The sequence below is a fragment of the Eubalaena glacialis genome, chromosome 11 (assembly GCF_028564815.1).
Source record: "Eubalaena glacialis isolate mEubGla1 chromosome 11, mEubGla1.1.hap2.+ XY, whole genome shotgun sequence".
Classification (NCBI taxonomy): domain Eukaryota; kingdom Metazoa; phylum Chordata; class Mammalia; order Artiodactyla; family Balaenidae; genus Eubalaena; species Eubalaena glacialis.
Genome location: NC_083726.1, coordinates 55,239,695 through 55,252,830, shown reverse-complemented (window position 1 = coordinate 55,252,830; position 13,136 = coordinate 55,239,695). Strand labels below are relative to the sequence as shown.

Sequence of the window (13,136 nt, the reverse complement as noted above, 5' to 3'; positions counted from 1 at the left end):
ATTGTAGTTTATGTATTAGGTTTACAGGATTTATGTAGTTAAATATTTACACTACTTGTCCAGTTCATAAATGGCATCTGATTATTCCAAAGGGTAAATTCAAAAGGACTGAAACTATTTGTGAAATAATCTTTTAAAAAGCACCGTTAATTGAATTTATAGGTTTAATTAATGTTCCCTTAAAATTCATATGGAGAGGTGGGGCTTGACAAAATGATTCTAATTTTAACATACATCTGGATTATAAATATATAAGAATAGCCAAAATAACTTTGGAAAGGAAAAACAATGAGAAAGGATTAATCCTACTAAATATCACAACCTGTTATAAAGATATAAGATTCAAACAGCATAGTACTGACCCAAGAATATACCTCCAGATCAATGGAATAGAAAAGAGAGCCCAGAAACAGACCTTTATATATAAAAGAATGTAGTGTGATCAGAAAGTATCCTAGACTAATGGAGAATGGGCAGATTATCCAGGAAATGCTATTGGAAAAATTGGATTGCTATTTCTCTTTAAAACTTTAAATTAAACTAAAATTTTAATTGTCAGGCATATAAAAATTAAAAAGCAAATAAATGGAAAATATTCTTGCTACAAATGACAAAGGAAGGGCAGATATTCTTAGTATATCAAGCTCATAAAAATCAGTGAGAAATTTTTTAAGACAACTAGAAAAGTAGGTAAATGATGCAGCTGGGCAATGAAAATAAGAGAATTAAAACAAACATTTTAAATGTTCAAGTTCACTACTAACTAGAGATATGTAAATTAAAAACATAAACTCCATCCACTTTCCCCCACCTCAGTCTCATTGGGAAAAGTTAAGTGATGGTACCTGTTCTTGTAAGGATTCTGTTTGAGTGGTTGGAGTATTAGTCCAACTTTCGTAGAAAAGAGTTTGCTATATGTATCAAGAAGATTTAAAACACTAATTCCTTACTTCAGTAGTAACAAGATACGTGCACTGTAGTATAATAGTGAAATACTGAAGACACTGGATATCCAAAATTGCAGTGTAATGTGTTCTCTTCTATTTAAAAATGTATATCCACAGGCAAAAGAGTAAAGGGAAATACCCTCCTATAATCTGGTTTGTATTTTACATGGTATCTTTTAATGTAATTCATCAAAAGTAATTTTCTCATATGAGATAAAATATTATTTGTGTTTCTACCAATTGCTGATGGCTCCCACATTTACTATAAAAGAATTTGGTTCCAGGTATAACATGTATTTATAGTTAGTTATGCTTTGGAGAGATTTTTTAGCGTTGTATATAGACTATATTGAACATAGGCTGTATTTTGACCAGAGTTGCCATATTAGTATATGTGATCTGGTGCTTCTGTTTTTGTCTTATTTCCCTCTCACAGTAAAAATATGACAGTACAATCTGATCTCAAAACCTCTGACTGCAGAAAATATTAAGAGAGGAACTGGAGTGTTGTCTTAAAAGTTTAGAACATGATTAATTAATGATTCTACTCCTATGACTAGGTTATATTTTTAGCTGTTTATATTTGTCTATTTTAGACACTAAAATAGTCCTTTCATATTAGGAAATTTTAATAGCAAATAGCTACTGGTACCACCTTACTTAAAAGTAAAACTTAACCTTTCTTAGTAAGGAACAAAATTTAAACATTTATAAAATGGAGAGTTGATTTTTTTTTTACTTTAAAAAACTTGAATTAATGTTATAACAGTTATTTCACATAAAATTTATTTCTTGACTTTCTTTTCAACTTGTGGAAATAAGTAGCTGCTTAAGACTTCAGATGGAAATAGCATAGTTTCTTTAAAAGTATGTAAAATGGGTAATGACCTTTTAAGATTAAATACGTTTATGAAACTTCATATATGTGGAGATAATACTCCAAGTGTAAAGTACATATTAAAATCAGGGGGCTTCCCTGGTGGCTCAGTGGTTGAGAATCTGCCTGCCAATGCAGGGGACACGGGTTCGAGCCCTGGTCTGCGAAGATCCCACATGCCGCGGAGCAACTGGGCCCGTGAGCCACGGCTACTGAGCCTGCGCGTCTGGAGCCTGTGCTCCGCAACAAGAGAGGCCGCGATAGTGAAGAGGCCTGCACACCGCGATGAAGAGTGGCCCCCGCTTGCCGCAACTAGAGAAAGCCCTCGCACAGAAACAAAGACCCGACACAGCCATAAATAAATAAATCAATAAAATTAAAAAAAAAAAAAAAAATCAGTAGTTGTGACACAACGTTTATATGGCATTTATTTACAAATTCAAGACTTAAACTGATACATTATTAAGTTATAAAGTTTTCATTTCCAGAGATAAAAATATTTGTTATAAAGTAATAACAAAGTGTACTTGGAATTATTTCATTGAAGTTTAATAAAGTTTAAGTTTTTATTAAAGACTAATATTATGAAGAATCAGATGCCAGAATATTGTTCATTCACCCTGTGTAGTAGTTTTACTTGTTAATCCGTACAGTATTAATTCTTGCCTCAATTATAATTTAAGTACATTTTAAATATGTACCAAAATCTTTCCACTCTCCGCATTTTTCTTCTGTCTTGCTGCATCTGCTTTACTATAATACTTCCTCTAAAAAAATCTCTTTAATGTATTTATTGTCTCAACTCTTGGCATTCCACATCAGGGCACATTCTATTTTTCTGTTAATTCATTTAAAGCTCTTTTATTTGAAATGGAAATGACTCCCTGTAAGAGATTAAACGATGAAAAGGAACTGGATTTTGGAGACTGCCAGAGACTAGCCATCTGGCTTTTGACAAGTTAGTTGCTGAAAGTATCATTTCATTAACTGCAAAGTGAGCATAATTATAGTTATGAGGATTAAAGTATAGATATATAGTGCTTATAATGTTAAATGTAAATGCTAATTGAAAACTCAGTTTCAGCCACCATCACCCTGATACCAAAACCAGACAGAGATGCTACAAAAAAAGAAAATTACAGACCAGTATTACTGATGAATATAGATGCAAAAATCCTCAACAAAATACTAGCAAACAGAATCCAACAACACATTAAAAGGATCATACACCATGATCAAGTGGGATTTATCCCAGGGATGCAAGGATTCTTCAATATACGCAAATCAATCAATGTGATACACCATATTAACAAATTGAAGAATAAAAATCATATGTTCATGTCAATAGATGCAGAAAAAGCTTTTGACAAAATTCAACACCGATTTATGATAAAAACTCTCCAGAAGGTGGGCATCGAGGGAACCTACCTCAACAAAATAAAGGCCATATATGACAAACCCACAGCAAACATCATTCTCAATGGTGAAAAACTAAAAGCATTTCCTCTAAGGTCAGGAAGAAGACAAGGATGTCCACTCTTGCCACTATTATTCAACATAGTTTTGGAAGCCCTAGCCATGGCAGTCAAAGAAGAAAAAGAAATAAAAGGAATCCAAATTGGAAAAGACGAGGTTAAAACTGTCACTGTTTGCAGATGACGTGATACATAGAGAATCCTAAAGATGCCACCAGAAAACTACTAGAGTTAATCAGTGAATTTGGTAAAGTTGCAGGATACGAAATTAATGCACAGAAATCTTGCATTCCTGTACACTAACAACGAAAGATCAGAAAGAAAAATTAAGGAAACACTCCCATTCACCATTGCAACAATATGAATAAAATACCTAGGAATAAACCTACCTATGGAGGTAAAAACCTGTACTCAGAAAACTATAAGACACTGATGAAAGAAATCAAAGATGACACAAACAGATGGAGAGATATACCATGTTCTTGGCTTAGAAGAATCAATGTTGTGAAAATCACTACCCACAGCAATCTACAGATGCATTACAATCCCTATCAAACTACCAATGGCATTTTTTACAGAACTAGAACAAAAGATCTTAAAATTTGTATGGAGACACAAAAGACCCCAAATAGCCAAAGCAATCCTGAGGGGAAAAAAACAGAGCTGGAGGAATCAGGCTCCCTGACTTCAGACTATACTACAAAGCTACAATAAGACAATATGGTACTGGCACAGAAACAGAAATATTGATCAGTGGAACAGGATAGAAAGCCCAGAGATAAACCCATGCACATATGGTCACCTTATCTTTGATAAAGGAGGCAAGGATATACAGTGGAGAAAAGGCAGTCTCTTCAATAAGTGGTGCTGGGAAAACTGGACAGCTACATGTAAATGAATGAAATTAGAACATTTCCTAACACCATACACAAAAATAAACTCAAAATGGATTAAAGACCTAAATGTAAGGCCAGACACTATCAAACTCTTAGAGGAAAACATAGGCAGAACACTCTATGACATAAATCACAGCAAGATCCTTTTTGACCCACCTCTTAGAGAAATGGAAATAAAAACAAAAATAAACAAATGGGACCTAATGAAACTTAAAAGCTTTTAGCCCAGCAAAGAGAACTATAAGCAAGAGGAAAAGACAACCCTCAGGATGGGAGAAAATATTTGCAAACAAATCAATGGACAAAGGATTAAGCTCCAAAATATACAAGCAGTTCATGCAGCTCAATATCAAAAAACAAACAACCCAATCAAAAAAATGGGCAGAAGACCTAAATAGACATCTCTCCAAAGGAGACATTCACATGGCCAAGAGGCACATGAAAAGCTGCTCAACATCACTAATTATTAGAGAAATGCAAATCAAAACTACAATGAGGTATCACCTCATACTGGTTAGAATGGGCATCATCAGAAAATCTACAAACAATAAGTGCTGGAGAGGGTTTGGAGAAAAGGGAACCCTCTTGCACTCTTGGTGGGAATGTAAATTGATACAGCCACTATGGAGAACAGTATGGAGGTTCCTTCAAAAACTAAAAATAGAATTACCATGTGACCCAGCAATCCCACTACTGGGCATATACCCAGAGAAAACCATAATTCAAAAAGATACGTGCACCCCAATGTTCATTGCAGCACTATTTACAATAGCCAGGTCATGAAAGCAACCTAAATGCCCATCGACAGATGAGTGGATAAAGAAGATGTGGTACATATGTACAATGGAGTATTACTCAGCCATAAAAAGGAACGAAATTGGGTCATTTGTAGAGATGTGGATGGACCTAGAGACTGTGATACAGAGTGAAGTAAGTCAGAAAGAGAAAAATATCGTATATTAACGCATATGTGTGGAATCTAGAAAAATGGTACAGATGAACCAGTTTGCAAGGCAGAAATAGACACACAGAAGTAGAGAACAAATGTATGGACAACAAGGGGGGAAAGTGGAGAGGGGGGTGGGATGAATTGGGAGATTGGGATTGACATATATACACTAATATGTATAAAATGGATAATTAATAAGAACTTGTATAAAAAATAAATAAAATTAAATTTTAAAAAGTCAGTTTCAAATATTTATAGAAAGATAAGGGCTCGATTTTACTAAAAAATGTTATATTTTTAAATGTATATTCATTTAAGATGCATTAATCTAGCATAGCATTAAAATTCCCATTAAGATTACTGGCAACTTTATTTGTTTTTGCAAAGTAACATAACCTTATGGGATAAGGACTAGCTTACAACCTTTAGAAAAAAAAAATAGCAGCAGTAGTCATGAAAGGTATAGAGGCTGTCTTTCGGGTTTAGGTTTCCATGTACTTTGTCGAAGTGTTTAAAGAGCTGTTGGTTTTGCTATTTTCCCCGACAGAGTTTATTTGATTTAAAGAACACATAAGATGTGGATTATAAGTGACCAATGAAGATAGTATTAAAATATTTTTAATTTGTTTTCTTTATTATCATTGAGCATGTAGACTACCATCTTAATCTTTGGCCAAGGTTTATACTTATCCTGTCACTTAAACTAAAATGTAGATATCCTTTAAGGATTCAGATCACTTGCATGGGTGTTGGTGTGGGTGTGGGTGTGTGTGTATGCATGAGCATGTATTTGGGCATACTTTCCCTTTGTACTCTGACTTAAGTTTTATTGTAATTTTACAGCTGATATATATGGGTTTTTTTTAACATGTTGAAAATGTAGGCCTTGCATTTTTGTAATATATAGCAGACCTTGATTTTAAGCACTTCTTAAAGGGGTAAAAGGAAAACCAGGATTCAGTTTTTTGTTACATGTCCTCAAAGTTAGATTCAAGAATCCAGTCACTGAGTGACTATATATGGAATTGCTGATAGGTGCCTTGAACTTTGGAAGGCAGCTGTGCTCACCACTATACCACCAACGCTAGTGCCTTGAACTTTGTTACTGCTAATATAAAATAAAATATGAATTATTAGGCTAGTGATCTGCAAAATCCAAAAGACGCTTGAACCCGTTTTTTTTTTTTTTCTTTAAGTTTAAAACAAGTAAATAACTACAAGTCTATGAATTGATCAAGGTTGCACTTCTTTGGAGCCTGCTCTTTTTGTTTAACTTTGGGGTAGGTTGGTTTTTCAGTCTGAGAGTTGATCTTTTATTTGTGATGAAGGGGGGTGTTTTCTTAAAACTACAAAAGTATTAGTGGGATAGCATTGTGTGTGTAAATTTTGGTTGATAATCAGGTTTTGTGTGTTTTACCTGTTGGTTTGTTAGGGTGTGTATATTTACTAAAGGCTTTGTTAGAACAAGCAGTAGTACAGTTCATTTAAACTGTTATAAAGTGAGAGTATAGAAGCTACAATAGAAAGTATTTGAAATTATAAGTAACAACTTTAAAAAAAAATAATACCAGGAATAAATTATAGCCAATTGAGATTGTCAGAGTTACTGATTTACCATGTTTATTTGTAACATTGTATTCATTTATTTACATCATTATTTGCTTTTAGCAAATAACCTTGATTCTTGTTCAGGTTTGTTCTAGTGAATAAAAAAAATAATGATTGAAAGTATGCTTTTGAATTATATCCAAAGCATCCATCATAAATATCTTATAAGATAACCTATTAAAAATTAAGGAAGAATCTATCCTTTTCCACAAAATTTTTTTTAGTTACATGTAAAAAGAAAGAGGGATCTAACTTATTGACTTCTCTTAGTTCTTTGTAAAATTACCCTGATTCTCTAAGGTTGAATATTATGTAGGTTTTTTTTAAGATTAATATTTATTGTACTCATAGTACAAATTATCCTGAGGTTGTATTTACCTAGTTAAATAAACTGCATTAATCTAACAAACTAGAAGATTCTTTCCATAATAATAATACTGAAGTGTGTACTTGCTTCAAATCATTTCATTTTTGCATTGCTGATCACCCCAGGCTGTTTTCTGCATTTGAATACCAGATTTTGCTGGTCTAGCGTAGAATACTATAAATAGAATCTTCGATGCATCAGAACAGTGATGTCACAAAGGCCCTGGAAATCTCTGCTCTCACCTGTAACTAAAGTACAACTCTTCCAGCTTCTACTGTTCTCACTCTATTACAGTAGCAGGATGTAAAAGGGACATCAATGAGATGATTTATTGCTGCGGGTGGTGTTTAAAATCTGAATGTTTTACATTTGATGGAGCAGTGAAGAATGGAGCAAGCTGTGAAGCTGCTCCAGTTAATCAAGGGTAGAAAGACATAATGTGGTTTGTATTGGTTGGTGTGGTATATGATGCTGTGATTTTGTTGATTGAATGAGGAGTATATTAATTGAGGGGGTTATTTTGATTTAGGTTCATGTTAAAAGTACCTGAGTTAAGTGCTTTATAAAAAAATTAATGACTGACCGCATATCTCAAATAGGTTTAAAGTACTCTGTTCATTATAACTATATGATGATAATTGGCTGCATTATGAAAAAGATTTTTTGTTTTCTTCCAGTGTGAAAAACTCAAATTATTGTCTCCCATCATATACTGCTTATAAGAACTATGATTATTCAGAACCTGGAAGAAACAATGAACAGCCCGGCCTCTGTGGCCTAAGTAACTTGGGAAATACGTGTTTCATGAACTCAGCTATTCAGGTAGGTCCTTCCAAACAAAGTGAAACTCATGTTTTATGGTAATCAATAATACAAGAGAAATAGAGTTGGGTTTTACATGTCAGAATATGAGTATTATATGTGTTTGGAGAGTTTGTGTTTTCATGGAAGATTTAAGCATACACATTTGAATCATTCATTCTAAGAATATCTTATCATGATTCTCAGGTGGCATGTGATTGATTATCATATAGTAGAAGATTAAATATAAGTTCATACAAAAAATATAATTCCAAACAGAAAACCTAGGTTCTCTGAGAAGAAGAAAAAGCGAGTGAGATCTCTCCTTTATATGATGTCTCTTGCTTTTTTTAGACATTGGTGGGAATTTCAGAGAATGATTATTTTATGGTCACCAGTGTTCTAACTCTAAATAAAATTAATTTTAAATCTTTTTTTTTACCTTAATGTGAAATTAAGATTTGTAAAAATAAGAAAATTTTATGAACCTTTTGTATACATATTTTTAACAAATCACTTTCCCTTAATACTCTTTCGATTTGGGGATATAACAGATCACTGCCCTTTTTTTCCCTTTGTGTCTCCATAGAGCTTCCCTTTTCTTCCTGCTCTGTCTGTACCTTCTTCCAGTTTTACTTGTGAAATATTTATGTCTTTGATTGATTGTGAAGTAACAAGATCCGTGTATACTTTAATATCACTGTTACTGTGCATAAAATTAGAGCTGGTTATTTTATTCCCCTTTTACAAATAAAATTCTGTATTTCAAAAAGCCCAAAATAATGGTATACTATTTTGATATTTGAATTTTAACCTTCTTTTGGAAGTCCTTTTTTTTTCTTTCTTTTTTTTTGTGTGTGTGTGCAATTCTGAATTTTTATTTTTAAATCTGCAGTATTCTGTTCTCTATATTTTAATACTGAATCTCCTATGCCCAAGGGGCACCCTCCAAAGATATAAATTAAATACATATATAGATTGATAAGGACATTATTGTAAATCTTGACTATCTGAGAAAAGTATAGGACTCTTTATCATCCAAAATTCAAAATAAATCCTTTGTACATAGTCATTAATCCAGTTGTTTCCTAAATGAACCATTGTCTTTATAGCATTCTTGAAAAATTAGAAATTTAACTGTCATAACTCTTGACCAGAAGTTGGCAACTTTTCTGAGACATGCACTGGGATGTATAATTGATTAATTCCTGATATCTTGGTTTAGAGTTGAGCCACTCAGGAAATAGCCTATCTGCTGAAGCAGATACTGTGTAGGTTAATAAACTATTCCTTTAAGCTTTCTTTGATGAGTAATATTGCTTATACTTTAATGTGAATTACTTTATCCAAAATTTTTTTCTAGGATCCTAGCACTAGTTAGACAATTAAATTTTAAAATATTATATCTTTATTTTCCAGAAGAGGAGAAAGGGAACTCATCTGAGAAGAGCAAGCCAAAACATATTGTTATCCTGGCAGTTATTTAGATAACAAAGTAAAGTGCATGGGTGCTGAGCTTTCAGAGTAGGAACAGGGCAGACATATTGTAATTTTGTTTGTATATCTGTTGGACTACCCTGCCTAATCACTGAAAAATCATCTTCAGCACCACCTCTGGAAAATGTTTTATATAATCGGTGGTTACATCAGTATCAGAAAACCCTTTCTCATATCACCAATCATATTAATTGTTATACAGCTGCTTATCCTTGCACTACCAAAATTACTTTGGTTCTGGAGGCTTGATATTCTTGAGGTCTTTTGGGTTTTGTTTTGTTTTTTAACATTGTAGTATGGAAAACCAATCTTGGTGCTTTTTCATAAGGATTAAGACTAGGATTTTCAAAAAGTTTTAATAGCATAAGCATAAAAAATTTGAGTCTGTTAGAACAAGAGTTAATGTTCTTGCTAATCATTCATGGTAGTCTCTAGCTTACATTCAAACTAAATTCCTTCTAGGGCAATATTACATTCGAGTTTCCTGTGCCTTTGTTATAGTCTATTTAGTGTTGTCTCCATATGATTAACTCAATTTCTCAAAAACAAGTATTAAAATGAAATCTTCTAATCAGCTATGTTGAGCTAGATTTGGCATTTGTTGAACTGTTTTGTGTATGTTTAAGGTATAAGAAACTTCATTTATTAGTTTTTGCTTCTGTTCAAAGCAATTTTATTACAATAGGTATGTCTAATGCTGACCTTCTCTTTTAATATATTTCACCTTTACATGTTTCATTTCAACTGAGATATAGCCATGAGGGTGAGGTTTGTTAGGGTGATAGTTTGTAATTTTCTGATAATATCATAAAGTAAGAAAAAATTTTCATGAAAATTTTAGCAAAGTATTTTAAGCAGTGGATATTATTTTATGTCTGTATCTTGTTGGAAACTGTACTTTTTCTAAAATAAAACTCTCCAATCAAGTTGGAGAAGAGAAAAAATTAGTTTTAATTTTTGCTGCTTTTGACTTTTAATCCAAATCCAGAATTAGAAAAGCTAGTACTTCAGTTTTATTTTCTTAAAGCATCTGTGATTTTTAATTGCTTTAGATGTCAGCTCTCAAGTTGAAACTTCACCATAGGAGGGAATATAAAATGGTGGCAGTAGCCTATGTTATTCTGTTTCATGAACACCATGTAAGTTCTTAGGTCCACAGATGAAAAGAGTAAAAGATAGTTAATAGAGTAGATTTTTTAAAATAATTTTTTTAGATACCGTTTCCTCAGTTATGCTTTTTTTTTCAAGTTTCTTTGTGACTTCTGTGACACTTCAGGTAATTCATGAACTTCAGAAAATATTATAAAACTTCTACTGATAATTTGTATTTTAATATAATTCCTTTTATTAATTCAATAATTCTAAAAATATGAGTGGGCATTAGTACATCAGGCAGTGTAATTATTGATATATTGTTAACAATATGGATGTGAAAGCATACCTATTTTTTCTTTGTGAGAATGGGTTATGCTTAACCCATCAGTAGCCTTGAGATGATGAAATTATTTGATCGCTTGTGATTAAAAACTTAAGAAGCACCAATCTGAGTGTGACTTAATATCATTATTGTTATTATTCAATTTAATTAAATTGATATTCAAGATTTTCTCTGATTTAATGGTACAACTGAGTATTAAATTTTTCTGATGAGTATAGTACTGCCATACAGTTTCAATTTGTCAAGTTAATATTTACTGAATGGCAAACATGTGAGATACTTTTAGACATAGATCCTGACTTATGAAGAGTATAGTCTTGATATTGTGATTTTTCAAATGTTTTACTTTTTAGCATGAAAATCTTTTTTTAATTATTACTGTGAAAAGTTTAATTGTATCCTCAATATTTAAACAGATGTAGTGAAGTTGCTTTGGTTGGGTGAAGTGCCCAGAGTCCCATCTGCTTTCTTCTGTTTAGTGGCCCCAGAAGCATTCTCATGGGATCCCAGGACTCTGAGGAACAGTTTAAAAACCATATTCTGGCTAGAGAAAAGAAAACAACACATTAAAAATTAGCAATATAAGTTAGAAGCACAGACTGTGGAGTTACACTATCTGGATTGAAAACGTCTCTACTACTGATCACCTGTGCTGCCCTGTATAAGTTATTTCTACAACTCATTTTTCTCCTCAGGTGAGGAAAATAATAGTACCCATATCTTAGGAGTTTTGTGGGGATTAAGTGAGTTGATGAATATAAAGCTCTTAGGATAGTGACTGGCACATTGTAAATGAATAGGTATTAGATTATGATATTATTTTATCTTTTTAAATTGAAGGAGTCAAGCAGAATGACTTCGGGAAAATTCTGCCATCCATAGTCCGTGTTTTATTTGTTTATTTTATTTGTTTATTTATTTGTTCTCCTTTCCTACAAGTCTTATTCCACTTTGTCAGGACCTAGTGAATGAAGAAAGACTTGAATGTACTTTTAATTCTTTTTTGCTTAGTAGTATTACAATAATGGTATTTATCATCTCCATTTCTGAGCTGTGTTAATTTAGCTCTCCTAGGCATACTGATAGGCAAGGGATATAACAACATAGAACTGTTCATGAATAATCAATCTGCAGGAAATATAAAATTCTTGAGTTCAGGTTATCTCTGGCCTCAGCCTCCTGAGTAGTTATGATTACAGGCATATACCACTGTGTCCCAGTGGTACAAACAAGTTAACAAAGTAGTTTTCTAGGGCCCTAAATGTATTACTCCATTGAGAGAATGTCTAGTTTTTGAAATTTGCATTATTGGAGGTAATTTTAATTAGCATTAGTTGAGTAGATTTCAGGAGCACTCCAACCCGTGTCTTTTTCATTGTCAAGGCCTAGGAGGCTCATGATTGGCCTCCTGAAAGAAGCAACTCTTCAGATGGATTTGAAGCAGGGGAGTGATATGGTCTTTTCCACTGGAAAGCTGCATGGCGTGAGATAGTTGTTTTCAAACTCTTTACTTGGAAGTAACAGGGCTCCTTAAATAGACTCTAGGAAGTCACTGAAAAAACTGATAGTAATCAAGGACCTGTTCATTATCCCTGTCATACAATGCAGTCAGTTGAAATTCCAGGCATTTTTAAGGTCAGCTTCTTCCTGTGATCTGTTGGGTTAGGGAAAAAATCTTTCTGTAAATTCAGAAGAATATAGAAAGTTGAAAGTTTTTTTATAAGACTTAATTAAAGAGAATGAGTAATACTACACATAAATAATATTCTTTTAGGGAACTAGATTCTCATTACAATGTAAAACAGTGAAAAAGTCATTACTAAAGCTATTATTTCTGTGTTCTAGTACTTTATAGCTTTGAATGTGACTAAGTGTAATGCTTTTCTACACTTACCTGAGACTCTCGTTTTGCATTTATTGGAACAAATTCTTGGAAACCCACTTTAACATGAAGCTTTGTAATTTTATTCAGATTAACCAAACTTACAGCTGAATAAATGAACATAGTTTCAATCACAAAAAGAAACACCTAATCCCTAAGACATAAGAATTTTAAAAAACAGTTTAGGATTTTAAAGAAAATGATGACTTCCGATAAACTGAGAATGTGGCTGATTAAAAATTCAAATAATATTCCTAGGGCAGATTTTTATCTATCCAAGCAATTAAACTCAATTATTTGAGTTCCTTCCATACTATGTGCCAAAAATTACATGGCAAACTAGCATCAAAAATATGTTTAATTATCTATCAAATGACAACTCAATCAGATCTTTCCAAT

At 32.7% G+C, this 13,136-nt stretch overlaps 1 protein-coding gene across 6 annotated transcripts in view; it reads left to right on the top strand.

The window, feature by feature from the left end:
* The window catches only part of USP15 (ubiquitin specific peptidase 15), a 117,606-nt gene that overhangs the window by 64,174 nt on the left and 40,296 nt on the right, over positions 1-13,136 (top strand). For 3 of the 6 annotated variants that reach the window (XR_009702642.1, XM_061206271.1, XM_061206270.1), the window contains one exon: positions 7,797-7,941. Coding sequence is in view for 4 of the 6 variants with exons in the window: in XM_061206271.1 (XP_061062254.1) it covers positions 7,797-7,941 (145 nt within the window). In the remaining 2 variants the exon portion in view is untranslated. Of the gene's footprint in view, positions 1-1,962; positions 2,265-7,796; positions 7,942-9,339; positions 9,438-11,484; positions 11,551-13,136 lie in introns of those variants that run through there. The other 3 variants (XM_061206273.1, XM_061206274.1, XM_061206272.1) reach the window with 3 other exon arrangements.